Source organism: Calonectris borealis, chromosome 13 (assembly GCF_964195595.1).
Source record: "Calonectris borealis chromosome 13, bCalBor7.hap1.2, whole genome shotgun sequence".
Lineage (NCBI taxonomy): Eukaryota > Metazoa > Chordata > Aves > Procellariiformes > Procellariidae > Calonectris > Calonectris borealis.
In genome coordinates, this window is record NC_134324.1 from 840,362 (window position 1) to 867,617 (window position 27,256).

General features: G+C 59.3%; 2 protein-coding genes across 6 annotated transcripts in view; one reads left to right on the plus strand and one right to left on the minus strand.

Moving 5' to 3' along the window:
• Window positions 1–7,095, plus strand: part of STARD8 (StAR related lipid transfer domain containing 8) — an 83,516-nt gene extending 76,421 nt beyond the window's left edge. For all 5 annotated transcript variants that reach the window (XM_075161880.1, XM_075161881.1, XM_075161879.1 and 2 more), the window contains 9 exons: window positions 903–1,076; window positions 1,549–1,708; window positions 2,008–2,206; window positions 2,367–2,577; window positions 2,833–2,947; window positions 3,297–3,512; window positions 3,912–4,129; window positions 4,332–4,508; window positions 5,102–7,095. In XM_075161880.1, the coding sequence (XP_075017981.1) occupies window positions 903–1,076; window positions 1,549–1,708; window positions 2,008–2,206; window positions 2,367–2,577; window positions 2,833–2,947; window positions 3,297–3,512; window positions 3,912–4,129; window positions 4,332–4,508; window positions 5,102–5,219 (1,588 nt within the window). In that variant the 3' untranslated portion in view covers window positions 5,220–7,095. The remainder of the gene's footprint in view (window positions 1–902; window positions 1,077–1,548; window positions 1,709–2,007; window positions 2,207–2,366; window positions 2,578–2,832; window positions 2,948–3,296; window positions 3,513–3,911; window positions 4,130–4,331; window positions 4,509–5,101) is intronic.
• A 148-nt stretch (window positions 7,096–7,243) lies between these two features.
• LOC142087557 (relaxin receptor 1-like) lies at window positions 7,244–25,759 on the minus strand. The gene is made up of 18 exons (XM_075161886.1): window positions 25,711–25,759; window positions 20,872–21,018; window positions 20,007–20,096; window positions 19,803–19,908; window positions 19,139–19,210; window positions 18,211–18,282; window positions 17,734–17,805; window positions 16,451–16,522; window positions 14,537–14,611; window positions 14,214–14,285; window positions 11,725–11,796; window positions 11,465–11,536; window positions 11,046–11,117; window positions 10,866–10,937; window positions 9,246–9,475; window positions 8,449–8,859; window positions 7,778–7,993; window positions 7,244–7,433 (listed from the first exon to the last, which is right to left on the minus strand). The coding sequence occupies exons 1-18, from the start codon at window positions 25,757–25,759 to the stop codon at window positions 7,255–7,257; spliced, it is 2,151 nt and encodes a 716-aa protein (XP_075017987.1). The 3' UTR covers window positions 7,244–7,254.
• Between the last annotated feature and the right edge of the window lie 1,497 nt (window positions 25,760–27,256).

Below are 27,256 nucleotides of genomic sequence, written 5' to 3' on the forward strand. Positions count from 1 at the left end.
GTCGCTGGTGCGCCCTGGCGGCTGCAAGCCACCGCTGCCAGCCCTGCTGCCTGCAGCTGCTGCCTGTCGTGTACAGGCTGCGACCTCTCTGCCTGCACAGACCCGTAATTAAACGGTTTTTCATTGACTAATAATAGGTCTAAATGAAGGAGGCACTTGCTTCCTGTGTGCTTGTGCTCCCTTGGGCTTTCCCTAAGAAAACTCCAGCCGTTGCTGAATTCTGTGAGTTTTCTAGCCCCTGCTAGGCTGATGCTGGAGGGTGATGTGCGTCCAGGCAGGCATGGAGGGGTATAGAGGGGTGTCTTTTTTCGTTAGCTGGGAATGTCCCTTGTGCCCTTCTGGGCTCGGGGGTGCACCGGAGCAGCTGGGCAGGAGCCTTCCTGGAGCAGCACGGACTTGGGAAGGGTTTTAGCAGGCTCCCAAGAGAGCACTACCTTGTTGGGGTGTCTTTTCTTCTTGAGAAGGCGGGTGTTGGAGGTGTCCCCTTTGCCATGGCATTGCTCTGCGTGGTGGTCCTGCAGGCATGTGTCACCCTGAGCGTCTGAGCCCTCCCCAGGTCTCCTGGCGGGGCTGTAGCCCAGCACAGCCCTTGGGTGCTGCGGCAGGTGCAGTGAGCCTGAGGTGCAAGTGGAAAGGACGCTGGTTGTTTCAGGGGAGCCTGGGGAGGGAGCAGTCCTTGGAGGCAAGGGAAAGCGTCTCTCGTGCTTTCCCTGGCACCCTCTCGCACTGGGTTTGTGAGCAGCTGGGGGGAGGAAGCAGGCACTGGGGCTGGCGTTGGGATCCCTGGGCTCAGCCCGGCTGCCGCTGTGCCCGCACCTTCCCCCAAAGCAGTGGGTGCTGCGGGGAGGGAAGGGCCCTTCCCCAGGGTCTCCAACTCCGCCACCGCCGGCCTGTCCCCGCAGAAAGCTGCGCTGGCACAGTTTCCAGAACTCGCACCGGCCCAGCCTGAACTCTGCCTCCCTGGAGATCAACCGCCAGTCCTCTGCCCAGCTCAACCTGCTCCAGAAGTGCTCCCTGCTCCGGCTCACGGCCATCATGGAGAAGTACTCTGTGCCCCACAAGCAAGCCTGGACGTGGTGAGCTGGTGGGGAGGGGGACCGGGAGGTGCCCCCGTGGCGGGTGCGGGCTGCAGCTCTGAGCTGGGACAGCTTCGGTGTGCGAAGATGGTGGAGCGGGAGAGGAAAAAGCTGAAACAAAAGCTGGCTTTGCTCTGCATGGCTGTGGGCATCCTTGCAAGCGTGAGCTGGGGGCTGATGCCTGGGCTTCTGGCATTGTCTGCCTCCAGGAGGGCTGCAGGCATTTGTGGGGCATTAAAAATGCTGCAGCAACGTAAGAGAGCGGGACAGTGGTTTCCTACCGTAACCAAGTATTAAAGCAGTTTGGCTTAGTAAAAGGTGCTGCAGTTCCTGCTCGAAAGCTGCCTTGCTTATATTCAAAACGTGGCAGAAGCGCGTCTATGTGTGTGTCACCTGGGGTCCTGCTCCCCTCTGCGAGGTGGTGCTGAGGGAGCCGTTGGCTGCACTGACGTCTGTCTGTCCCACCCCGCAGGACTGTGCCCAAGTTCATGAAGCGGAGTAAAGTCCCCGACTACAGGGACAAGATGGTCTTCGGGGTGCCGCCCATCATCAACGTGCAGCGGACGGGGCAGCCCCTGCCCCAGAGCATCCAGCAGGCCATGCGCTACATCCGCAGCCAGTGCCTGGACCAGGTGATGCTGCGGCCGCTGGCGCTGTGATTTGGGGAGAAAAGCTGGCTTGCACGGGTGCTTTTTGTTCACCTCTTGTGGCGCTTGGCTGTGGTGAAGCGGGAGGGCAAGATTGTCTGTGGGAACCCCACACCCACCGGTGTCTCCTTGGCCATCCCTCGCTCAGGCTTCTCCTCTGGGTTGCAGGGGGGTGAGGCCTTTGGGGAAGGGGCTTCCTCGCCTGTCCTGGGGGAGTCCACCCGGGCGCCTGCCGGGTCGGTGCCCGTTCTGCGCTCGAGCACCGACCTGCTCTTCCCCGGCAGGTTGGCATTTTCCGAAAGTCGGGGGTGAAGTCCCGGATTCAGGCTCTCCGGCACATGAATGAAACCAGCCCCGACAACGTCAACTACGACGGGCAGTCGGCGTACGACGTGGCTGACCTGCTGAAGCAGTATTTCCGCGACCTGCCGGAGCCCATCTTCACCAGCAAGCTGACGGACACCTTCCTGCAGATCTACCAGTGTAAGTGCTGGGCTGGGGCTGGTCGCCCCTGGGCTGGGGATGAAAGTTGGGGTCTCCCAGGGAGGAGGCATCTCTCTGTTTATTTGGACAGAGGTAATGGAGATGGGTGGTGGCCCGTGGGACAGACCCACTGACCATCAGCTTTGCCCTGTGCCCGCAGTCGTGTCAAAGGAGCAACGGCTGCAGGCGGTGCAGGCAGCAGTTATCCTCATGCCGGACGAGAACCGGGAGGTGCTGCAGACCCTGCTCTACTTCCTGAGCGACATCGCCTCCGCGGAGGAGAACCAGATGACCGCTGGGAACCTGGCCGTGTGCCTGGCCCCCTCCATCTTCCACCTCAACGTGTCCAAGAAGGAAAGCACCTCACCGAGGTAAGGGTTGGACTAGCCCCGGCCTCCCCAGCCTTCCTGCAACCCATCTCCCCATCACCCCTTCCTTGTCTGTCCTGGGAGAAGACCACCGGAACGGGGTAAGGCATGGTGGGAACGCGCGTGCTCTCGCACAGCCCCCCATCGCTCTGCTTTGCAATGTGGGGGTCCCCCGCTCTGCGACACAAAGCAGGGCGACGGGGGGCTAGAGGCAGGTGGGATGCCCACCCGGTCCCAGTGATGCCTGCTCCCCCGCAGGGTGATACATAAGAGGGGCACCATGGGGAAGCCTGACCAGAAGGACCTCAACGAGAACATGGCTGCGACGCAGGGGCTCTCCCACATGATCACTGACTGCAAGAAGCTCTTCCAGGTGGGTGGCTGTGGTGTGTCTAGCCCAGCGTTGCCCTCCCTGGGTGCGGGAGATGTGACCTCGCCGGCGGGGTGCTGGTCCTGCGGAGTCAGTGTGGGGCGAGATAAGGGCACCCGTCCTCCAGTGGGACAGCTGCCGCCAGTTGGTCAGCGCTGGGAGCGAAGCCCAGCTGCATCTCGTGGTGGTGCGGGTCACAAGCTGCAGGACCTATGTCCAGGGAGGCTGTGTCCATCCTCCCCCCTCCTTGGTGGGATGAGGAGTTGTGGTTTTCCGGCTGCCCGGGACCGCTCACAAAGTCCACATAGCATCCCTCTGGCTTTCTAAAGATCTGTATGCTCTTGGTCTGTAGGTCTCCCATGACATCTTGCTGCAGCTGAGCAGCTCGTATATGGCAGCAGATGCTTACCCCCATCCCCTGGCTGACTTTGTGTGTCCGGGGGAAAGCAAGGATTTACACTCCTACTTCGAGCAGAGTGTCCAGAACCTGCTGAAAGAGTCATCGGAGAAATTCAAGGGGTGGCTGAGCACTCCGGGGCCCCTGAACACGGAGCTCTCCTGCAAAAAGGTAAATGCCGCTGTGTGGAGGGGGGCTTGGGGTCACGCAGGGAAATGTGTACGGGGTGACCACTGGGAGCCACGGGTCCTGCGGGCACCTGCCGACCTGCTAACAAGCCCTTGGCGTTTGTTCTCTTCGGCAAGGAGGGATCAGCCAGAGGCTGGCCAGAGTTGGGGCTGAGAGATGAACAGCTCTGGGGTGGAGGGTGCTCTGTGCCCAGCAGCCCAGCAGAGAGGTTGTTAGCAGAGGAGCTGGCTGCCTGTGCCCATCCCATCCCATCCCCTCACTAGCCAGCAGATGTGATGGTGCTGCTCCATGGTGGTGGGAGCCATCGGTAACGCCGCTCGGGGGGTTAGCACTGTGGGGTCCTGCAGGACAGCCTGCCTGACCTTTCCTTCGGCCTGTCAGGTTGGGGACGGGCACCCTCTGCGCTTGTGGAAGGTCTCCACGGAGGTCGAGGCCCCTCCCGCCACAGTGCTGCACCGCGTGCTTCGGGAGCGTCACCTCTGGGACGAGGACCTGCTGCAGAGCAAAGTGGTGGAGGCCCTGGACAAGAACATGGAGGTCTACCACTACGTCACGGACAGCATGGCACCCCACCCGCGCAGGGACTGCGTGGTGCTCCGGTGAGGGCAGGGAAAGACCCGAGCGGGAGGGTTTGGTCTTGGTTTGGTGGGTCCCGTCCAGCCCCCGCCCTGGCTGCTCCTCCCTGGGCTGTACAGGCTCCCCCAGCTCCGGCTCCCGGTGCGGAGCCCGAGGTCTGGGCAGGGGCTGGCCACGGGAGGGCACAGGGGGGCGGGAGCTGAGCGGGGCCGCTCTGTCCCGCAGGCGCTGGCGCACGGACCTGCCGCGGGGAGCCTGCCTGCTCGTCTCCATCTCGGTGGAGCACGACAAGCTGCCGGTGGAGGCAGGCGTCAAAGCCGTCGTGCTGACGTCCCAGTACCTCATCGAGCCCAGCGCCATGGGACGCTCCAAAGTGACCCACATCTGCAGAGCTGACCTCAGGTAACGGGGGCCCTTGGTGCGGCCGCATCAGCCGCGGGGCGGGTCAGTGGGGCAGCCGGTAGTGGTGGGGCGCAGGAGCTGCTCGTCCCTCTGCCGGCCTGGCCTGGCCGGGCAGGGCTGCAGCTGACGCCGAGTGGTGCCTGCCTGCCCGGAGGGAAGGGGGTGCTGGTCTGGGGCCAGGCGTTAGCTGCCAGATGGTTACTGGGAAAGGAGCCACCAGCTCCGTCTTGCAGTGCTGGCTGTTCGTCCGGTGGCTCCGACTGCGGCAGCCAGTCCCTTAAAGCTTCTGCAGAAAACAGGGTCCCCTGTGGGTCTGAAGCACGGCGTTGGCGCTCTCCTCTTGGTTGTCATTCTGGGCTGGCGCAAGCCCCGTTGGGTCACAGATACTCCCCCGTTTTGCCATGTCTGCAGTGGGGAGGAGGGGAGGCACGTTCCCTTTTCTGTCATGTAGTGCTCGTCCAGCGCCTCGTAGTCCAGCGCAGCTGGAGCTACGCTGGGTGCTGGTCCCGGAGCAAGAAGCGGCGTGCTGCTCCTTGCGCCTGCCAGGGTCTCTTCTGCCCGCTCACCCTCCTCCTGCCTGTTCCCTTCTCCAGGGGCCGGTCTCCCGAGTGGTACAACAAGGTCTTTGGCCACCTCTGCGCCATGGAGCTGGTGAGGATCCGAGACTCTTTCCCAGCCCTGAGCCCCGTTGGCCCCGAGACGAAGATCTGAGGCGCAGGAAGATGCTCTGTCCTGTCTGACGTGGACTTGCCGGTGGATCCGGGCTGGGGCTCTCGGAGGGGAGCACAGTGCAGGCAGCTGGCCGTGGAGGAGGAGGCAGAGGCTGGTGCGCTCGCAGGCACATATTTATAAGTGTCCTTTTACCCTGGGCTGGGCATTCCCCGTCCCACCGTCCCTGCTGCCGCTTCAGCCGCCCCTTGCTCAAGCGCGCTGTGCAGCAGGTTGTCTGCAGCGGCGAAGCCGTGCAGCCCGTGGTCTCTGCAGGAGGGGTTGGTGAGCAGAGGGAGAGAGGGGGGCTGTGGGGTGACCCCCAGGAAGGCAGCCTGCGGGCAGGGTGGGGAAGCAGCTGGCCCGGGTGGAGCTGGGTCCCCCCGTGAGCCGGGAGCAGCCGCGGGGACGAAGGTGTGCGGAGCGAAGCGGGAGGGCGCGGAGGTGCGGGAGAAGCGAGCGGGGAGGACGGTGCTGTGACCGTAGGACGCAGCGCTGTGTCGGGAAGTGAAGGGCGGGCAGCGAGGGGTGGATCGTGTGCGGTGTCACCCAGCGGGGACAGCCAGGGAGTCACTGCGAGGACCTGTTCGGTAGTGGAAGAGGCTGCTGTTCTGGGAGGAGGGGGGCTACATCTAGATACCTAGGTATGCCTGAGTGCCAGCCCTTGTCGAGTGGCAGAGGAACCTATTGCCATTACCTTTGGTGCTGAATTTCATGGGAGAAGAAGAAAAAGCCCTCTAGTCCTGTGCCGTGCTCTCACTCAGCTAAAAGCCCTCTCTTGTGCACTAGGTTTCAGTGGGGGCTGGATGGACGATGTTCTAAGGCAAGCCTGTCCCTCGAAACCAGCCTACCCATCATTTGGAGGGACAGGACATGTCTAGAGCCCCAGAGCAGCTGCCCTTGTAGTTGGCTACAAGCTGGGAAGGGGCAATGCCCCAGGGGGCTGCGTAGGAGGAGGCAGGGACAGGGCCAGTGCTGCAGCTCCCAGTTCCTCGCTGCTGTTGGGGTTCACATCGCCTGCCCCGGGAGGGGAGGAGGGCAGAGCAGCCTGGCCAGCACCGGCTGCCCCACGGCAGCGCTCTGGGCTGAAAGCTTTGGCCAAGGCAGCGCTCATCCCAACCCACTGCGCAGCACCTGCTTCCCTTAAGCAAGCAAAGCATGGTAGCCCAAGCGGGGCCAAGCACGTGCCAGCTGCTCGGGCCAGGCTCAGGCCTGTCCGGGCCTCTGCAGGAAGGTGGGGAGGTGGCGTTGTCCTGGATTCACCCCTCTTTGGGCATTACAGGTGGCAGAGCTTGTGCCCCTCCTGGGTGCAGAGCTGCCTCCCTAACACTCCTCCCTGCGGAGATGTCCCTTCCCCTTCCCATCCCTCCCTTCTCCGTGGAGAAACCGTCTGCCGCAGCTGACAGCACCCGGGCCCCGACCTGGTTTCTCCATCCAGGCAGGGACCCCAGTTACCAGACATCGTTCCAACTGGAAGGCAACATGACCCACACGCGGGAGCAATTCCCAGTGTCAGTTTTGCCATAACACATCCTATCCGTCTCTCTTTTGGTGAAAAAAAAGCAACCCAGCCTGTATTCTGTGTTTTTATATATATATTTTATATATATAAAAATATAACTAACATTTGGGGGAGTGATTTTTCTCCTAATATTTTTTTAAAATGTTTCTTTTTTCTACCTATAAATACTTGTACAGTTGGAATATTAATATATAACTCCGGCGGAAGAGCTCAGCGCCAGGTGATGTTCACTTAAAAGACGTGTATTTTGTATTTAAGGGACTTTTGTTTTGTATCATATGCAACTGCAACAGATTGATTGACGTGGATCGGGGCTGCTCTTCCCATCCGTGTAATTAATAAAGTACTAACGGTATCTGCTGGCTGGAAACTTTCATGGTTAGTGAGCGCTGCCGGCTGATCCTCCAGCACAGGAGCATCCCAGAGCTGAGCCATGCGCTTTCTTGCGGTGCTGCGGGGCTGGAGGCCGTGCCTGGCAGGCTGGGGGCCCCGGGCATCCTTGTGCCACCGGGAGGGTCAGGCGCTGCTGGCCGGCAGCGTAACGCTCTTGCGGGACCCGTGCAGCTCCAGCTGCTTGGTCTGCAAACAGCCCTTCACCCTCTCCTGGAAGGAGGCGGTGGTGATGGTGTAGAGGATGGGATTCAGGGCACTGTTGATGGGCAGGATGAAGATGACCACCCAGGAGGCGACGGTGCCTGTGCCAACAAGGACACGACATTAGGCAGCCGAGGGGGCTGTCCCTGCCCGGGGTAGCCCACCCGCTCCAGCCCACGCAGCAAAGGGGGGCGATGCCGTTCGTGGGCTCATGGCTGGGAGGGCAGCCCCCCCACGGGGGGTCACGACTGCTGCTCCCTGGGGGGAGGCAGGGGCCCAGGGACACCACTAACGCTGTCCATCTCCCCTTGCAGCCCATGCGTGGGCGAAGAGAGCTCCAAACTCAGCAGCACCTACATCGAGGGGTCCCCGACGCAGGGACTCATGGCGGGCAGCAGCCAGCGGTGGGCTCTGCTTTGGGGCCTTGTGGGGAGTGGGGGTTCACCTGGTATTTCCACCTGCAGCAGGGAGAGCAGCTTGAGGAGGAAGATGGGTATCCAGCAGAGAGCATCAGTGAAGACGATGAAGAAGAACCGCTTTGCGATGGCGACTTCCCGGGAGCAGACGCCTCTCTCCGCTGTTTTGGACGCAGTGGTGTGGATGGAGTAGAACATGCCAGAGTAAGCAAAGACAATGGTGATGAAGGCTGCAAGATTCAAGCCTGGAGAGGAACAAATCTCGCTCTGAGCGTAGCCAAAGGGCAAACCTCGCGAGCTGGGATCAGCAGCGTGGCCGGCAGCAGCAGGACGACTCCTGCTTTTATCACTAGAGGGGGCAGAGACACCTCAGCAGCCCCGGTTAGTCCTGAATCCAGCCTTAGCCCAGCGATGCCCGTGGCCTTGGCCAGCTCTGGGGAGAGGCTGGGCACAGCACCAGGCTGGAGCAGGGACCCTCCCCAGCCCAGGACGGAGGGCAGAGCTGGCACCCCGGTCTTACAGGGTCCCAGCGGGATGGCAGCACCCCGTAAAGTCAGACATCCCACTGATGGAGGCAATGCGGGCTGTCATGGCACCCTGGAGGGGAGGGCTGGGCTGAGCAGCCCCGCTCCCACCAGGGAAGCCCGTCCTGCCCCACACCGTCCCCATCCCTGGGTCCCAAGTCCCGAGGTGGCCTTACCCAGGTAGATGGTGGCGGAGTAGCCCCGGGCACTGGGCCGTTCGCCCAGGTCGGACTGCAGTGGGAAGCACACCCCGTTCCTCCCGTAGTAGTTCCCAAAGGACTCCTTGCACCACAGGGGGATGATGCTGAGGGAGAAGCCCAGAAGCCAGATGGCCGCTAGCACCGAGACGGTCTGCTGCTTGCCAGCTCTGTGGTGGCTGAACGGGAAAACAATGGAGAAGTATTTCTCCAGGGTCATGTAGGTCAGCAGCAGGACTGACACCTCGGAGGAGAGCATGGCCAGGCTGCCCACCAGCTGGCACTGCAGGCTGCCCATCCAGCCCTGCGCGTGCTTGTTGTATTCGCCCGAGTACTTGAGGTCGAAGGCTCCGATGATGAAGAGGTAGATGCCCATCAGGCTGTCTGCACCTGGGGGGGAGACAAGGTGAGAAAAAAGCACCAGTGGGCAAATGCAGCCCTTTGCATTAATGCCACGGCCCATCATAGAACTGGGCAGCCTTTGGCTTTATGCATATATATATATAAAAAAAAAAATATACAAGAGCTGCCTGCTGGTGCCTGTGAGCACAGACCTGAGGGCAGGGGCTGAGGTGCCCCAGGCACAGAGGGATGCTCAGAAACCCATCTGACATTGGCACAAAGGGAAAGATGGCAGCAAGCGGGCCCTGGCTGCGCTGGAGAGGGCTGGCATCAGTAGACAGGTCTTCCCTGGGGAGATGCTGGTGGGCAGCTCATCCGCCCCGGTCCCCTCTGCAGCCCCCCACTGGTCCCTGCCCCTCCGCCACCCAGCTCACAGCAGAGGGACTTGATGGCCATGGTGTGCTGGCTGTTCTCCGTGACGATGAAGGACCGCATGCAGATGACGAAGAGGTTGCCGAAGCAGGTGAGGCAGGCGATGACCCAGACGAAGATGCGCAGGATGATGTTGGCGAGGAGGTTCTCGAAGGAGGAGATGCCGTCGGTGTTGGGCTTGCAGCTGCGCACGTGGGGCGCGTAGCTGCAGTACTGGAACTTCTTGAAGTAGCTGTCAGGGAGGAAGGTTTCCTGGCTGCCACCGGGACCGGGAGCAAACATGATGCAGCGTGCACAGCCCCCTGCCCCACGGCCCGCGCTCTGCCTGCCCCTGCCAGCTCCCTCCAGCCTCGCGGCCACATTTTTCCCTGTCGGGGTGGAGAAGAGCCCCCTCGCCTCACTAGCCAGGAGCCTGGGGACTTGCACAGACCAGGGAAGGAGCTGGGGAGGTTAGGGGGAGGAAGGAGGCGGCAGCAGCGCAGGGTGGGAGCAGGGACAGGGCGATGCCAGCACACAGCCCTCCCTGTGACAGCCCCCGGGGCCAGGATCTGCGGGGGACAGAGGGCGACGGAGCTGAGCGAGGCGCTCCCCGTCTGCACAGAGCTGCACTGAATAAGCAACACCCCGAAGGCTTTGCAAAACCGGCTGGAGGCACCCCAGTGCTTTTTGGATCATGTACCACAGCCGCGCTCCTAAATCTGCCACTATTCAGCACTGTCGACTGATAAATACAAGAGTGTTTTCCTCCAACCCATGATTCTCACAAACTAACATTTAAAAATCAATCCCTTATTCAAATCCTTCAAGTTCCATTAACAGGGATTCACATTTTTTACCCTGCATATTATTTCAGATTAATCTTTTCAAACCTTATAAAAGCCAACCCATATAAGCTTAGCAAAACTCTGCATTAGAAAATGACTACAAAATTGCAATGCGAGGCTCATTTCTGCTTAATTATAGATAAGAGGAGAGAAAATGATTGCTTATTAGCAAGTCAGGTAGAAAATGTACCATATTTATAGTGCAAACAGACCAATTACGGAGAGGAAGATGTACAGTGTCTTTCATTACAGGTACTTTAAAATGTGCATCTGGAGAAAATTAATGAGGTTTTTCTTTCCTCCTTCCAAAGAGAAGCTGAAGCGCGCACAGCTGGCTGCGCGGTCCTGTTTCCACCCTGTGTGCGATGCCTGCCCAGCCTGTCTGTCTGCACATCTCTGGGGTTCTTGGGCCATTATCTCAGACCCAAGCAAAAGGACCTCTCACGTGATTGCTTAACCAGAGTTTCAGCACACAGCCTGGCATGCCTCGGCCTGACAGTCTACCTTGCTCACATCACCTACGCAAGAAATGCAGATCACGCTTTGCATCGCACGTGCGCCCGTGGCTCTGCAAACTGCTCCCTTTGGATGGGCACAATGCTCCCCTTGCTCTAAGCCCCAGCTAGGAGAGACCCTCTTGCCCCGGGGGCATTTAAACAGCATCATCAAGCTCGGGGCTTCCAGCAGGCTGAAATAGCTTGCTCACCGGCGTAGGAGTGAACCAGTTTCCCTCCCCGCACCCAGCACCCCCGGGCACGGGTGCCGGGGCAGCAGCAGCCGCCTGCTCCCCTGACTCACATGTGGGAGAGGCTGGTCAGCTTCTGGAAGGTCAGGTTGTGGATGTTGGGGATCTCCAGCCCTTCCAAGCTCCTGCAAAAGGAAACCAGTGCAGGGGATGCTGTGAGCAGCCCCGGGCTGGGTCTGGGGCTGCCGCAGGCGGAGGCAGCGCTGTAGGGTCGGGGATGTTGCAGGACTCACAGAGACCGTAGCTGGGGCAGGCTCTCAAACTGGTCGGGGAAGATCTCTTTCAAGGGATTGTAGGAAATATTCCTGGAAAAAGAGACAAGCCTTTGGAGTTTTTCCCACCTGGAAGCTATCAGAGTAGCTGGAAGCAAGGGCAAAGGGGTGTCTTTCTATGGCTTTTCCCAGCACTCCCCATTCCCCCGGGACGGGTCTGCAGCCCTGAAGCAAAAAGGCTGTGATGGCACCGGGATGCAGGCAGATCCACCGGGAATGAGCCCGTCCTGCTGGGGCCACCATGGCTCTGGTGAGCGAACAGACCGTGCAGCAAGGACATCCACCCAATACAATGCAGGGGGTGCAGAGGTCCTGCAGGGCCCCCTGCCACTTGCAGGGGGGCAGGGGCACCCCTGGGGCAGTGCAGCCCCAGTACTCACAGCTGCTGGAGCTGAGCCAGGCCATTAAATAGAGAGGAGGGGAGCTGGTCTAGTCTGTTGGACGACAGGTCGCTGTGCGGAGGAGAGCGGTGTTTGAGAAGCGGTTGAGGGCACCAAGCCTTGCACCCGGGGGTGCTGAGCAGCAAGGTGCCCCGGGCAGGGGCAGAGCAGGGTCCTGAGCAAGGCCCCCACCCCTGCCCCCAGCACAGCCCCTGCCTGCGGGAGAGCGGGGTCGGGGCAGGCGATGGCTGGAAACTTACAGCTCCAGCAGCCTGTTCAGCCTGGAAAACGTCCCGTCTTGGATCCACCTCAGCTTGTTTCTGCGCAGAATGCTGGAGGAGAAGGAAGCGGAGAGAGCGCGTGGGTACGGCACAGCCCCGCACACCCTTCGGGAGCACCGCCCGACCTCGCTGCGAGCAGCCGGAGGTGCTGGCGCTGCACGGGGCTCACCCGCGGGGTGCACCCAGCCCTGCCCCATCCCTCCCAAATGCACCGAGCCACAGCCGCCACGTCCAGCAGCCAAATGCTCCGCTGTTGTGGGGGAGGTCTAAGCCAGAGCCCGTCTCTCAGGTGCAAGGCTCCATCTCGCAGAAGCTCACAGCTCAGAGAAGAGCCCATCAGAAGTATGGAAGATGAGCAGAGCTGGTTAAAGGGCTCAGAAGTAAAAACCCAGAACGGTGCACCAAGAAACACAAACGGTGTCAGAGCAGCAGGAGCAGAGCCCTGCAGGATGGCAGATGCTTGAAGGTGCTGGGAGACCCCGTGAGTGCCATGACCCAGGGACAGTGCTCCTTGGCAGAGGTTCAACCAAGCAGCCAGGTTCTGCTGAGCTCAGACCCCGACTGCTCATGGCGAGGCTGGGCAGGCTGGGGGGAGATGGGGGAGTCCGGCCAGGATGGCTTTTTGCACAAAGCCTGAACACAGGTCCCTGTCTCAGCTGCTGCCTCTGCTTGCAAAGCTGTCTCCTGCGCCGGTGTCACCGGCGGGGCATGTTTACACCGTCCGTCTTGCCCGTACGGACGTTTCCATGGCAGTGCCATAACAGCCCCGGGAAACACGCTGCTGATCAAAGGCCAGGGGCTCGGCTGGGGGAGGAAGGATGGACGCCGGGGCGGAAGCTCACCCACCCAGCACCGGGTTCTGCAGGCAGCTCTCGCTGGAGGAAAAGATGTAGTGGTGTACATTTTGGGGATTTAATGCCTATCGGGGCTTCTCCAGGAAAGGCAGGATGGGGGACCAGGGTCTTTGTGCAGCAATCTTCAGCTGGAAAGTCACAGCAGAGCTTTCCAAAGTGCTCATCCTCAAGAGACATTGTGTGGGGGCAGTGGTCAGAGGAGGACCAAGGTCGGTCCCCAGGGACCACCAGGTAAACTGCAAAGGGGATCTTCGCCCCATCCACATCTCCGCCTCTCCATGGCCAGCCTGGGACGGCTGCTCTTCACTGCCCAGCCAGGGACCACGAGGTGGGCGCGGGGTGCAACTCTACCCTGACTTTCAAACACGCTGCTCAGCATCCCTATTACCTGCTGGGACCTCCGGTGGGAGCTGCAGGGAGTTGAAGAGCATTTTGCAGAACTCCACGCGAGAGGAGGGAGCGAGACCGGAGCACCCAATGCCTCCGCTCTGCCACTACGGCTGCGTACCCCGCTCCTGCTCGGGGCTGCTGCTGCGTCTGCCCTCAGGGCAGAGGCATGCTCTGCTGCGCCTCGCGGAAAAATTATGTCTGGGGAAGGAGAGGGGAGAGCAGCTCCTGCCAGAGGTGATCCCATCCCAGCCCCACATCAGCTACTGTCCAGATAAGCCCTGGATTTATTTGCTTACTCTGATCCGGCAGCATTGGCGCAGGGTCCTGCGATGCATTCCCGGGTAACCATGATTGCCGATCCCTGGGATGGCTTGGCCATGATTGCTCATGCCCTGGGATGGCTTGGCTCCCCACCCCAATTCTGCTCTTCTGCCACCACCCTGTGGCTACAGGCACCTTGTGCTCACGGATAACGTCTGCATGGTGCACAACTCTCCTGTCCTTACCTCCTGGGGCTCCAGGGGCCGTATATATCTCTTTGGGAGATATATGACCTTCATGTGCAGGAAAAGTAGACCCTGGGAGAGGCCTGTGCATCGTCGATGCGAATCCTCTGCCTTTGTCAGCTCCGGGAGGGTCCCTGGGCGAGAGCTCAGCCCCGGGGCCAGGAGGGAATGGGGCAGGAGCAGGCTCCAGGCAGGAGAGGAGGAAGCAGATGCTCTTTGACATGGAGAGCCGGCTCACAAGCTTTATGGCCTTCCTCAGGGATATTTTTAGGGGATTTGGATGCCAGCGGAAGGGTCTGGCTGGGCTGTGAGCTCTGGTATTCACACATCATAAGAAGCTTTTTCCATGCCGTGTCCTGCCACTATCTCCCACCTGAAAAAGGTCCCCATTTGATTTGGGCAGCCCCCACGGGCTGGTGACAGGGCTCTGGGATGAGCCCACCAGCTCCCCAACACAGGGTTAGCCATCCTCCAGCACAGAGCCCCTGAAAAAGGCGCTGGGGCCCCTGATCAAGTCCCTACAAAACTCACGAAGCTGACCGCACTGTTGATGCTGTGTACAAATGTGGGCTGAAACCATTAAACGAGACAGCAGCCCCTTATCTAGCCCAGAGCAGTGGGAAACGGGGGGCCCATCCGAGTGCTGGCTATCCCCCCCGCAAGGGGACAGGGTCTCCACCAGCACGCGGGGCCACGGCTGGGCCCCCGAGGTACTCACAGCACCGTGAACTCGTGGCACTCCTGGAAGACAGCCCTGTGCACCGCCCGGATCCTGTTCCCTTCCAGCTCCCTGCAGAAAGGCAATTGTGGCTGCAGCTTCCCCGGGCTCTCCCCCCGCATCCCCGCCATGCTTGGGGGCTGCCCAGCATGATCTGCCCCTTCCCCACCAGCCGCCCCCCTCCCCATCCCCATCGGGATGCTCCCAGCCCTTTCCGCCCCTCCTCTGCTCCAGGAGCCCGGCCGGGGAGCGGGACCGGTGCCTGCAGCAGCCCCTGCCCACCCGCAGGCAGCCCGGCCTCGCTCGCAGGGCAGGGTACTCACAGCCAGCTGAGCTTCGGCATCTCCGCGCAGAGGGAGGCGTTGGGTATTTGAGTCAGAGAGTTGTTCAGCATGTACCTGGTCGGGAGGCGATAAGGACAAACGGGGTCACGGCACCGTACGGCTGCCCGGGACACAACCCTGTGCACGGGCACGGTCCTGCTGCTGCTCCTGGACCATGCGGTGCTTCACGAGGGCTTTCTGCTGGTCCATGGTCTCACCTGGGGGGCCATCTGCACTCTGTGGGCTGCTCGCGCAGATACCCAGGGACGAGCCCAGGGCAGTGGTGCCTCCAGCAGCCAGCCCAGAGCAGCGCGGGTGCGGCTGCACCAGCTTCCGCGTACCCCAGCAGAGCAGCCACGGCCACGCAAAACCAGAGAGCGAGTTCAGCTGCCGCCACCCCAGGCAAAGGCCGGGCACATGCGGCTGTTAACGGCAGTGCCGAGCTTCATCCACCTTCTCTGGGAAAGATGTAAAAGTAACGATACAGGGCACATTCAGTGGCTGCAGGAGATGCTCTCCGGTGAGCTGTGACGGGCACGTCACCAGGAGAACGGTGCGTGAAAGCAGCAGCAAGTGACCCCAGAGTGACAGCCAGTAAAGGCAAATTTATAGCCTGAACTCCCGCTGGTGTTTTTCCCAGCACTTTTGCACGTGCCTGTGTGCACAGTGTTCCTCACTGCACGCTTTGTGACCGCAGTTTTAGTTTATTTGATTTGCTAACAAAAATGCAGAACGATAAACAGAGTCCGTCAGCGAGCAGAGCAGTGCTGCTGCCTGCAATGCGTGGCTGAGGGGAGCTCCGTCCCCCCAGGGCTGTCCCCCGCAGCCCACACGGCTCCTCCTCAGGGGACAGAGCAGGGACGGGTCTCTCGACACTGAGTGCTACCCAGGTTTTGCAGAGGAGCAAAATCGCGGGGTCACAGCCCCTCTTCCCCAAACCTGCCTCCAGCCCCAGCTGCCCTCGGTCCCCCCCATGCCGATGGCTCCCCCGTCCCAGAGTCCTGCACACCCCCAAAACCAACTTTCAGGCTTTTACAGCCAACTCCAGCAGTTACATCTCCAGCAGAGATGGTGCGAGCCCGGAGCAGCAGCCGTGGCTGAAGCACTCTCCTTGCAGGTGTACACCCAGGAATACAGCTTAAAACGTGGTCAGACGTGGTCAGTGGGCACTCACACACACACGTGTTTTTTCCAGTGTAACAGCCAAACTTCTCCCCTAACGCTGACTCCAGGCTGCTGCCAAGGTTTCCAATCTGTATTCTGGACTATGGAGAGGGGGTTAAAGTCATCTCATAGCGATTGCAAAATTGTTTTCATGGCGGTTAAAGCAGATTTGTTATCCTGTACGTCCATCTTGGAAATGGCTGGACCTTAAAACCCCCTTGGCTCGAGATGACCTGGTGTGAAAACACCCAGCAGAGGGTCTGGGCCACAGACCCAGAGTCGTTTGGGAAAGCATCGCTGCAGTTGCTGACTCGAGCAAAACAAGCAGCAACCCAAACCGCGGGCACTGCTACCCGTCCTGCTCCTCAGTAAGTGCTGAGGCTCAGGCCAAACTCCCCGGGGACATGCCTTCCCTGTCCCAAGCAAAAGCAATAACCCTGGTTTTAAGCAGAGTGTGCTGAGAGCAGGAGATGGCACAGAGAGGCAGGGGGTGGCACAGAGATGGCACCAGCAAAGGCTCCGCCAGGTCAGGTATCCCCGGCAGCTCCTGGAAACGGGAGCGAGACAGACATCTCCCTCGTACCATCACCCCTTGTGCTCCAGGGAGGGCGAGGAAGCCACAGCATCCTTGACTTGCCCGGAAAAAGGCTAGAAGCTGCCTGGAGAAAGGGTGCAGGAGGTGCCAGACAGACACCTGCAGAAGCGGGGTCCCCCCAAACCCTGCAGAGGGCTGCTCCCACCCCTACTTACAGGAAATACAGAGACTTCAGCCCTGCAAACGTCCTGGGGACGATCGTGGCAATCCTGTTGTTGTCCAGCATCCTGGAAGGAGAAGGGGAGAAGTGAGACGAGGGGACCCGGCGAGGGCGAGGAGGCAGGGGAAGCCCCCGCATTTAGCACTCATGCTGCCCCGGCGGGAGGGGGCTCTGTCCCTTCTCCCCTGCAAGCCTCCATGGACACCCATCCCCAGGTGGGGGGCTGTGGGCTGCCCCCCTCCGAAGGCCGTTCCCCCCTTTGAATCCTGCCCAGGCAGCCCTGGCTGGAGCGTTAGATCCAGCTGCAGAGTCTGGATTCCTTCACAGTCAGGGTCTGTTGGATTTCTCCTCTCTTCTGCTGCGAAATAAAGATAAATTAGAAACCATTTGGGGAATTCAGGGCCGTGCTTGGCTTCTCAAAAGTCCTCTGGCTTGTTTGCACCACAGACCACCCTCTGTGAGCTGCTCATCCTTCTGTTTTCCCTCTTTGATTTAAGGAACAACTGCGCTGGTCCCACGGCAAGTAAGAGGAGGGAAGCCGGGGGTGGCAGTGCTGCCCGCGCTGCTCCTGCGAAGGCAGAACAGGAACGAACCATCTTGCAAAGTGCCCTTTACGGTTTCTTTTCTGTAGCGAAACCTTTATAAGCTCCGTGCGTAAAACCACACACCGCGTGGGCCCAGATCAAAGAAAGCCTTTGAGAATAAACAGAGGGGAAGGAGATTAGCTGTACTTTCAGTTTAGGCGTATATTTTTCAAGGTGATGGAGCTGCAAATCTCCGTGTTTAACAGCGCACTTAAAGCCTCTTATACACAAACCTCGGGTGCTCCAGCCCGGGCGCTGAGGCTGCCTCTGCACGAAGCCCATCACCGCGCCCGGCCGCTGCCGCGGCTGCTCCGGACCGGCACGGGGAGCGTGGCATGGCGAGCCCCGCGGGGACCAGCCGGCCATACTGAGGTTTCGGACGAGACCACGTCCAGTCTGTGCTAAATCTGACCCCAGTAACAGAGGAGAGAAACTCAAATAGGAGTTTCATAAAAGAGCAGAGGCCGAGTGTGCCCTGGTCCCCAGGGCTGGCGGGGAAGGCGGGGAGGGGAGGACCCAGCCAGGCATCGCACCCCTCGCCACCGCAGCCCCCAGCATGGGCGTGTTATCACAGACCCCCTGAAACCATCATGCCCACTTCCCCCCCCCCCCAAGGAAATGAATTGATGGTAAATGCGAGGAAGAGTCGGGATCAGTCACGTCTGATGCTGTTGGGACCGGCAGAGGAACTCACAGCCACTCGAGGCGATGCAGGTCCTCAAAAACTCGGGGCTTCAGCTGCGTGATCCTGTTGTGGCTGAGGAACCTGGAACCAGTGCAGAGGAGGAGAGCGATCCTCAGACACCGCTGCCAATTAAACCCGGTTTTGCTAAAGCTGTTCTTCCTGAGCTGCCCATGGCCCCCGGCTTTGGGTGCCTGCGGGACCATCTCCCTTAGCAGCTCACACACAGGGTCCCAACTCAGGCTGGACAATGTGGAGACGGGAACAGCCCTGTTTGTAGAAGGGGAAATGGCTCTGCTCTGCTCCACGTTCACACAAAATACATGCAACTCCAGCTTAAAGCATGCTTGATACCAGCTCTTGCAGGAGCAAGAAAAAGAGCTCAGAACCTGGCTGTGCTGTGAGCTTTCATGCCAAGAGGAGCAGAGGACGGTGTCCGTCCCAGGGCTCCCCTCCCCAGGGCCCCCTAACGCAGACACCTTTACTTACAACATTTTAAGCTGAGAAAGTCCAGCAAAGGCTTTGGCTGAGATCGACCGGATCTTGTTGTTTTGCAAAAACCTATTTTAAAAAAAAAGAACAAAAAAGAGATCGAAGAAGTATGTCTTCTAAAGGATTCTCAGGGTCCATGGGATGTCCCCACATCTGCAGGACACCAGCCACATGGCTCGCAGGGCTGGTGGCTGCCTGCCCAGCATCACGGACCGGCTGTCCGTGCTCGGGGACGGAGGTCCAGGCTGCAGCCCCTGCTCTGCTGCGGGCTCCTTGTCTCAAGCGACCCTGAAGAGGCTGTTTTCCCCCTCTGCCTCATTTACTCCATGCAAAGGGAAGGAAGCTGAAAGTACGGATACCCGACGGTCACAAGTGGCTGCTGCGATCTGCTTCACGTGGTTATTGCTGTATGAAGCTGCCGTCCCACCCACGAGAGCAAGCCCCCCTCTCCCCCTCACCCCGTTCCGCTGGGTCCCTCCCAGAACACCCGGTGCAGCAGCCTAGAAAGGTGATGGGCTGAGCGACCAAAGGGTCCGAGCTCTCCAGAGCAGGGCAGCTCGCTCGTGAGGCATCTCATGCCGCCGTGCATACGGGGCGGTTATCAGCCAACACGGGCGCTGCTCCACGACCTGCTCGCCCGCCCGTGGGGAGCGGCGCAGCGGGGCAGCGCGTCAGGAGCTTGCAATGCCGGTAGCAGGCGCCTGCTGACTCCAGTGGGCACCACCGGCTCCAGGAGCTGGAACGGCTGCTCTCTGGACAAAGGTAGTGTCCCATCAGGGCGCGTTGTCCCAAGCAAAGCTGTCCCGACAAGTGCACACACTTGTTCCTCTACACGTGGCCCCGCTGCTGCTGACCTGCGCATCCACTGCTCTCCCCTTTCACCACAAACAAGCCAGAGAGCAGGACAAAGAAAGGCAATACTCACAGCTTCTTCAGCCTCCTGTACCTGGCAAACTGATTGTCCAGCAGAGAATGGATTTTATTTTTCTTCAGGTCCCTAGCAGGAAAACAGAAGGAAAAAAATCAAACCCAGGGCCAGCAGACTAGGACAGAGGAGAGGGCTTTATCAAAGGAGAACAGCGAGGACTAGACCCTCCCCTTCTCGTGCAATGCAAACAAAATGCAAGGCAGCTGCTGTTCATTAACACTACATTGCTAATTGCCCTCCCAATCTGCAAGCCTTATTTGCTACAGACAAGTTTTTTTGCACTCTCCTCCCTTCCTAGCCCTTGCTTTTTCTGTACAAAGGGCACCCCAGGCCTGGCCCTGCCCTGTGCACCTCAGCAGGAGGCTCGGCAGTGAAGGCAGGCTCCCTCGTCTTCACCCCGGGCAGGACCCGGCCGTTCCCTGCTCCCAGCTCAACGCTGCTTGTGGGAGGGTTGCAGCGAGCAGCAGAAACTCAGCAGAGAGGGGTCTGTTGGCACGGAAAGGCCTCTTGGCTTCTTTGGGACAGAGACAACAGGGACAACAAGTAAAAGCCAGGGATTTTATTTCCTTCCCTCTACGCTTGTTTTCCTGCCGGGTGGCGGTGCATGCCCCGCTCGTGCCTCTCCCGGGGGAGAGGGGTGCGTGCACCCACCGCTACTCACATCCTGGTCACGTTGGAGGAGACCCAGGGGACAGTGGCGAGGTCCTGCTCGGTGCAGTCTACAGCCCTTCCCCAGCACCGGCACCGCTCTGGGAAGAGCTCCAGCCCTGCGGGCAAGCAGAGGGGACACGCTGAGGGGAGGCACAGGGGGCCCGCAGACCCGCGGGGTGGGGAAGGGTGCCCGGCCCCGGGGAGGACGGCTTACAGCAGGCGTCACCCTCCTCTTCCACCGCCATCCTGCTGCTCCTCGCAGCCAGCATGTTGCCCAAGATCTGCAGCCAGCCGCTGTCATCCACTGCAGGGCAGAGAGCGGGGACACCGTTAGAGGCACCGGCTGCTGTGCACCAACGTCGGCGCGGAGCAAAACCCCGGCAGCCTCAGGAGAGGGTGCTGGATCGCACAAAGCCTGAGGTCTGGCTCCAGCCCCACAGCTGTACTGGGGCAGAACAGGGGTTCATCCAGCCCGTGGTGCATCTCCAAGCGCAGCCACAATAGTTGTCTTTCCTCTATTCCTAGCATCCCACCTAGCCCGCTTTAAGGATATCCCAAGCCAGACGCTGCATCCAACTCAGTTAACCATCTCCCAGAGGATATGAATTTGTCCAGCCTCCAACTCATTTACACTCCTAGACTCAGCATCCCTGAGCAAAGAGCTCCACAATGGCACTGTGTATTGTGCGAAAAAAGGAACTAATTTTGTGTCTTTAAATCTGCTGAACCCACATGTCCGGACTGATAGTGCAGAGCCCCTCTGCTCCGCTGCCTTTCCACCTCGGCCCAGAAATAACGGCCCCAGCCTTGTAGCAATGAGTTTTCCTGCACCCCAGCCCTGGAGAATCCCTGAGGATGAGCTCCTCCCCAGGGCACACATGGCCACTGTGCGGGATGGCATGCAAATGCAAGAGCTGGGGAAGAGGCTGGATAACGGAGCAGATCCAGGATTCCTCACGCTTCCCAGGGGAAAAGCAAGCTCTGCTCTAGTGCACTCGTGGTCCTGGATCCTGGCGTTCCCAGGTCCGGAGGTTATTCGCTCTGAGGGCATCCCTCTCGGCAAGGGGCTTGCTGCTTACCGCAGTTCTCCTCGTCAGCTCCGTTGTCGCAGTCACCCTCCCCGTTGCAGTGCAGGGCCTGGGGCAGGCAGACGGAGAGGTTGCCGCAGGGAAACTGCCCCAAGGGACACGCGTGTCCGTCCCGCCGGGAGTGGGTCAGAGGAGGCTCTGCCGAAGGAAGAGGAGATGCTCAGTGCTGGGGCAGCACCTCCCGCCCCTGGACCCCTCGCAGATGCTGCGCTGTCGCCTTTGGGTGCTGAGGTCCAGGGACCGCATCCCGCTTTGTGCCCAGCTCTGGTGACCTTTGGGGCAGAGCGGGGCCGGGGGGCTGAAGGGTGCCTGTGCTGCTGCTGAGGACCAGCAACGCCACACCTATGCCCCGCAAGACCCCGCTCCGGCCGGAGCAAGCGTGAGCTGACGCGACCACTGAGGAGGCACGAGCATGCCCCAGGGCAAAGGAAGGACCCCAAACCTTGCTTTCGGGGCACTTTTAGCTGGCAAAACACCACGGTGGAGGCAGGAGACCCGGGCAGAGGCAGTTCTGCTGAGGAGTGCATGGAAACGGAGAGCCCCAACAAATGGGCCATCCCATCCCTCCTCCCCAGCGTCCCCAGGCCACTCCCGTCCCCGAGGCAGAGCCCCATCCCTGGGTGCAAAGCTGTCTTGGCAGCTCGGGCTCCCCTTTTGCTGAGCCCTTTCCATCAGAGCCGTCACAGCCAGCCAGCTGCAGGGCCCTGTTCATTAATATCCTGCAATTATCCATGGCAGAGGCATGCTTCAGATCCAGCTAAACGTTTCCATAGCCTGCTTTGATCAGTGCCCTGGGAAGTGGCAGCCGTCACACACGGGGGAAACACGGCTGGGGGGGCCCAGCTTGTCGCTCAGGATTTTCTCCAACTGCCAGGCTATTAATGGCTAATGGTGCATGCAATAATTAAAAGCACTTTGCCTCACTCACACATGCCCCCCGTTAACCATCCCATCAGCAAGCACTGCGGCGTGGTGCGGGAGTGGATAGGATGCCGGGGTGACTGGTGGGGGCTCGCAAGGCACGGCGGGCAGCATCGCGTGGACACGGTCCCCTCCGGCCGGCCCGGCAGCCGAACCACGGGTGCCCCGTCCACTCCAATGCGGTTTTCCCGCAGACAGGTCGTGCCTGGGCCTGAGGAAGTTTTCCATTAGACTAGAAATAGCCCCGCTTTCTGCAATAGCTGGCTGAGCTCGACATAAACAGCGTGCACTGCCTGAATCCCTGCCCGGACATCTCTGACCGGCCGGGGGGCCCGCAAGCCTTCCCCGGGGTTTACTGACACATCTGGGGTGTTTGTTCTGCGGAGAACAAAGACTCCAAATCCACGCAAAACCCAATGGAATTAATCACCATGATTCAAAGTGTTTTAAGATTTGGGACAGAACCTATGGTGGCTCCATAAATCTTTCCTGAAGATTGGAGCCATCCCAAGCACCTCTGGAAGGGATCTCTGTCCACTTGAAGCCATAAAGCGGGTCCAAGTGACATTTTTAACAGACCCACGCTATTGCTCCTCTTCGTCTCCCACCTTGAATCAGCCGGGACCCCACGGGGCAGCCCGGGGCACGAAGGGAAACCCCGTTTCTATAAGATTGGCTGGAGGCCGCTGGCCGGGGGCAGCTCTCCCTCCCCGGCTGGGGACCCCTTGGGCTGACCCGACCCTGCGGGCAGCTCCAGTGCTGGGGGCCCCGCACTGCCAGAAAGGGCCGTGTCCCCTTTACCTAAAAGTGAAAAATCTGGGTTGCAGTCTTAGTACAGCTTGTATAGTACATTGGACTTCCAGAGATCTCTGTTTTGGAAGTGCCTGCTTTTGACTAGTCTTTTTGCAAACGAAGAGGTAATTTTAGATTTTTACAAATGCTTGTGGCTCTACTTTCATATTAGATGTGTGTAAACCCACGGGGGTATCACACGTGCTACTGCAGAACGCTGAAACACAGAACATATGTCAAACAAATTACTTTCTGCCTACAACATGAAAAAGCATATCTGCTATTAAATGTTGCAAAAATTTATCACTGAAAATTCATTTACATGTGATTTTTTGTTCCTTTAGCTGGAAGCAAGAACATCTATTTTCTTCTGATTACACAACAGACACGAGTCGAGGTTGTGTGAGTACACAACACGACGTGACAAGACAAGTCACCGGAGATGCGGGTGAGGGCTGCTGCCTGTGCCGGAGGTCTTCCCTTCCCAGCCTGCAAGTGCCATGACAATGTTACATACATTTAAAAGAAGGAAGACATGAGCCGGCACGTGGCCGTTTCTCTCAGGTGAGCTCCTGCTCCTGGGGCATTTCCCGGGGAATTTGCCCAGGGGTGGCTCGTTACTGGACAGCCTCATCCAAGACCTCTCGTTAGTGCAGAGTCTCAGTGACTTTAAATACTTCTGGGCGTGATTCTGTTCTATGAAGCCAAAACCTCCCCAAGAGGATAGACAAAGACAGAGATCTGCATGATGATGGGCAAGTCGCTTAGCACCGCAGTTTCTTACTCGTAAAGAGTAAATTTTGGTCCACCCAAAGCTCAGAGGGGTGTGGTGAGGGCTGGTGCTCTCCAGATTACATCAGCTTTGGAAGGGGGAACGTTATGGAAATACAACAGAAAGTAAGAAAAGGGTAGGCAGTGCCCTTGGACGGAGCCAGCCAGCGTTGCTCCCTGGCACGGGCTCCTGGAGGAGCAAGGCTCTACCAGCTGTGCGTGACCCTGTGCATGGCCTTCCCTGCCTGCATAGCTCCAAAATGAATAGGACTTCCTAGGTGCCAACCTCCATCCTGCTGGGAAGCAGCAGAAGCGTCACCATCAGCATGAAATGGTTCACCTGGAACGAAGCCGGTGCCTGGAATAACACCTCACTCCGAGGCATCTCCTCCGGCAATGGCGTGACCCAGGCCACCTCTTCCCGGGCGGTCAGACCGAGCAGGGCCGGGCTGCTGCTGAAAACCAGGGGTGTGGGGAAAAGAGAAAATCCATCTTTTACTTCTACCTGTTAATTATAACTGAGCTGGAAAGGGAATTGATTTTGCAAGATTTAGTTTTATACACTAAACCCAGCACCGCAGCAGCAGTGGAGGGAAGCGTGTCCCTTACCCTCTCCAAGTCCTGCGAGTGCAGACGCAACTCACCCCAGCCCTCAGACCTGAGCTCGAGTCCCTCCAGAGGGATTTCTTCCCTGTCTTGGTTCCTTTTCTAGTTATCCAGGGAGGCTCTCTGTTGCATACTGTCATGCCACGCAGGTTTCTGGCTGTTTTCTTAGTCTGAATTTATGTAGGACCCGCAGAAGGCAACGGGAACCTTTCCAGAGCCTCCAGGTCCCTATTGCAGAGAGCATATCCGCATATGGAGCTATGTAAATACCAAGAGGGAAGAGTTTATAGATATATATATTTATACATATAAACACAGATATCTTCTATTTTTTTCAGGAATGACGCTCAAGCCCCGGATTCCCAGCCAAACTGATGCTTTCCAGCCACCCCCATAGGACCTCGCTCTGCATTAACCCCCCCAGGGCTAGAGCAACCAGGGATTGTGCAGGACAGAAATCAGAGAACAACCTGAGACAAGAGAGGAGACGGTGAAATGAAAAAAAAAACCAAAACCAAAACCAAACCAAAACAGAGGAAAAGGGCGTGTTTCAGGCAAGGTAAAACGCTGAGAAGACAGGTGATTTTCGGACGAAGCAGCCGAAGCAGCCTGTTAGATACGGGACGTTCCTGGCCGAGGCGGGACGGGGTGGGCACGGGCACTGTGCAGCAGCGGGGAGCTGCCTGCCCCGGCTCTGCAGGGCCACAGAAGGGAGCACAGCCAGAGGAGGCGGCCAAATGTAGCCGGGACTGAGCTCGGCATCTGCCTCCACTTTTCACGAGGGCCACCCAGGATTGTAAACGAAGCCCACGTATCGCCAAGAAAGCAGCCGTGACCATATTCTCTAGAAACTAACAGGCTAAATGAAACATGCCTTCGGTCTGCATTGCCTCCGTCTGCAAAGAAACCGTGGAGGTTCTGCCAGCAAAGTTCTAGAGCTACAGGACGTGGCCGGGGGGATGCATCGCCCGTCCCGTTCGTCTCCAGCGCCCAGGTTCTCCGCACCACGGTGCATCCCCCCCGCCCCCCGCCCGGGATTGCAATCCCCTTCTCACAGCACACCGCACACAATTCCCCTTACACTTCCCGTACTGGGGTGGGCTGAGCTGCACCTAAAGCAAACCACTCTAAAGGAGACACAAACAATTAACTGTTTGATTGGAGAGAAAGGTTTAACCCCTCCTCTCTCCCACAGGGCCGGCAGGGAGGGAACAATTTGCATTGCCATTCACAAAAGTAAACCACAGCAAATCAGAGTAAAATGGAAATAGCACAGAGCTATTGCCTCTCCACCAGCCCCCTTCCTAACTTCCAGCAAAAAGTGTTGCTTTTCAGTCCGGCTCCTGTCCACCGCTCCCTCCCCTTTCAGACCGTAACATCGGCGCAGCGGCTGCATCTGCTCCCCCTCCACTCCCCTGCTCGCTCTCTCTTCTCTTGAATAAAAGGCAGAATCACAATTTGCAGTTATCTCTGGGTGTACAGGTAACACAGATGCCCAGAAAAGCAAACAGTAAGCAGTGCAGAGCGCAGTGTTACCAGGCACACAAACTCTCTTCACAGGACAGCACTTTCTCGGCGGAGCACGGCTGTTTTCAGGCAGCCGGCATCCCTGGGCTGTGTGCCAGGATCTATATCGAAATCCCACTACAAAATTCTCTGCAACCCCCCCAACACCCCCGGTCAAACGGCCTGATTTCCTCCCCACTTTGGATGGTGTGACCTGCGCAGCCAGCCACTTACTTGTAGCAGCGTAGAGAAGCGATGGCAGAACGATCAGGAGCCGCCTCATGTCCGCAGCCGCTGGCAGGGCAGTCCCCGGCCCCGAACGGCTTGGAAAGGTCGGGGCTGCTGGGCGGCAGAGGGAGGCGGGAAGGGGAGCGTGGAGATGCTGCGGGTCCTCCCCTGCTAACGTACGCGAAGGCACCGATGTCTCCCGGGAGCGCACGCCCCAGGGATGCTACAGGTAGTCACCGGTCCCCGGGAAGCCCCGCGCTGGGCGGCCATCGCCGTCCCGGGGAAGGCGCCGGTGCAGCGGCCGTCGGGCACTTCTGCAGCACCTCGCAGCCTGCCTGGGGCTCTGCACATAAAATCCAGCGAGGGGATGTGTATGGTGAGGAAAGAAGAGAAGGAAATGAATCCTTCACCAGGAGGGTGCAGCCCTTCGCCTGCGGTCCCCACCCCGGGAGCAGCGTGGGGCACCCTGGGGTGCACGCCCCAGGGGAGCCCAGGGCAGCCTGGGGAGGAGGAGAAAGAGGAGGAGGAGGAGAAAGAGGAGGAGGAGGAGGTGGAGGAAGAGGAAGGATGCTTCCTCCCCGAGAGGGCCCTCTGCTGGATTTGCAGTCAGTACCTGCACCCACCCGTGTCCGGATGGACACGATGCAGTGGTGGCATCCATCGGGAGCTCTGCCCCATCCCTGCACTACATGCCCCGGTCAGCCATCCCAGCACAGGGACGCTGCCCCAGTGGGGACAAGGCAGACACCACCCCTAAGCCTTCATCCGAGCACACGTCAGCATACTCAGACTTTGTGGGCTGGGGTCCAGGTGGGCTGCGGGTAGGGGGAGGGGTCTTCCTCTCTCCCCACTGATGCTGTGGCCCCCCTGTCTCCATCCCCATGCTGTCTGGGACTCCCTCCCTGTCCCTTTGCCCACCGTGCACACCCTGCCCCTGGCCCAGGGGGGCGAGGAGAGAGGAGGACGAGAGGGGTGCTGTGCAGCCCACCCTGGGCACAGGTCCTCCCGCTGCGGGGGCTGTCCCCTGGCAGCCTGGCTGTGCCCATCAGTGACTGCAAAGCGGCCAGGGACGAGCAGTGGCATGGTTGCCCCGTTTGCAGGCTGCCCTTCCTCAGCTCCTCATGCTGCATGGAAACCTGCAGACCAGGACAGTGGGAAGCACGGGAGGGGGAGTCCTGTGGATGAAACAGCTTCTTGGGGTCAAATTCATCTGAGCCCTGAGGAGGAGGGAGAGAAATCAGTGTTTCAGAGCTGGGGAGCGGGAGGGAGGCGAGGTAGTCCCAGCCAGAGAGCAAACCCCTACCACGGCTTTGCTCTCCACGCTCGGCCCCCAGACCATCTGCACAGTGAGCACAGGTCTCCTTGGAGTCTCCTTTCCCCAGCATTTCCAAAGGCTTGTTACAGGTCCAGAAAATCTGTAAAAATTTAACCCCTTCCCTGCTGCTGGAGAGCAAATCTTTACTCAGGCCACAGGACCTACTGTCCCACCTCTCCTCGACCTGAAGACCTAAGTGTGTGGGGTTAAATGACAGACATATCCCCGCTTTTATTT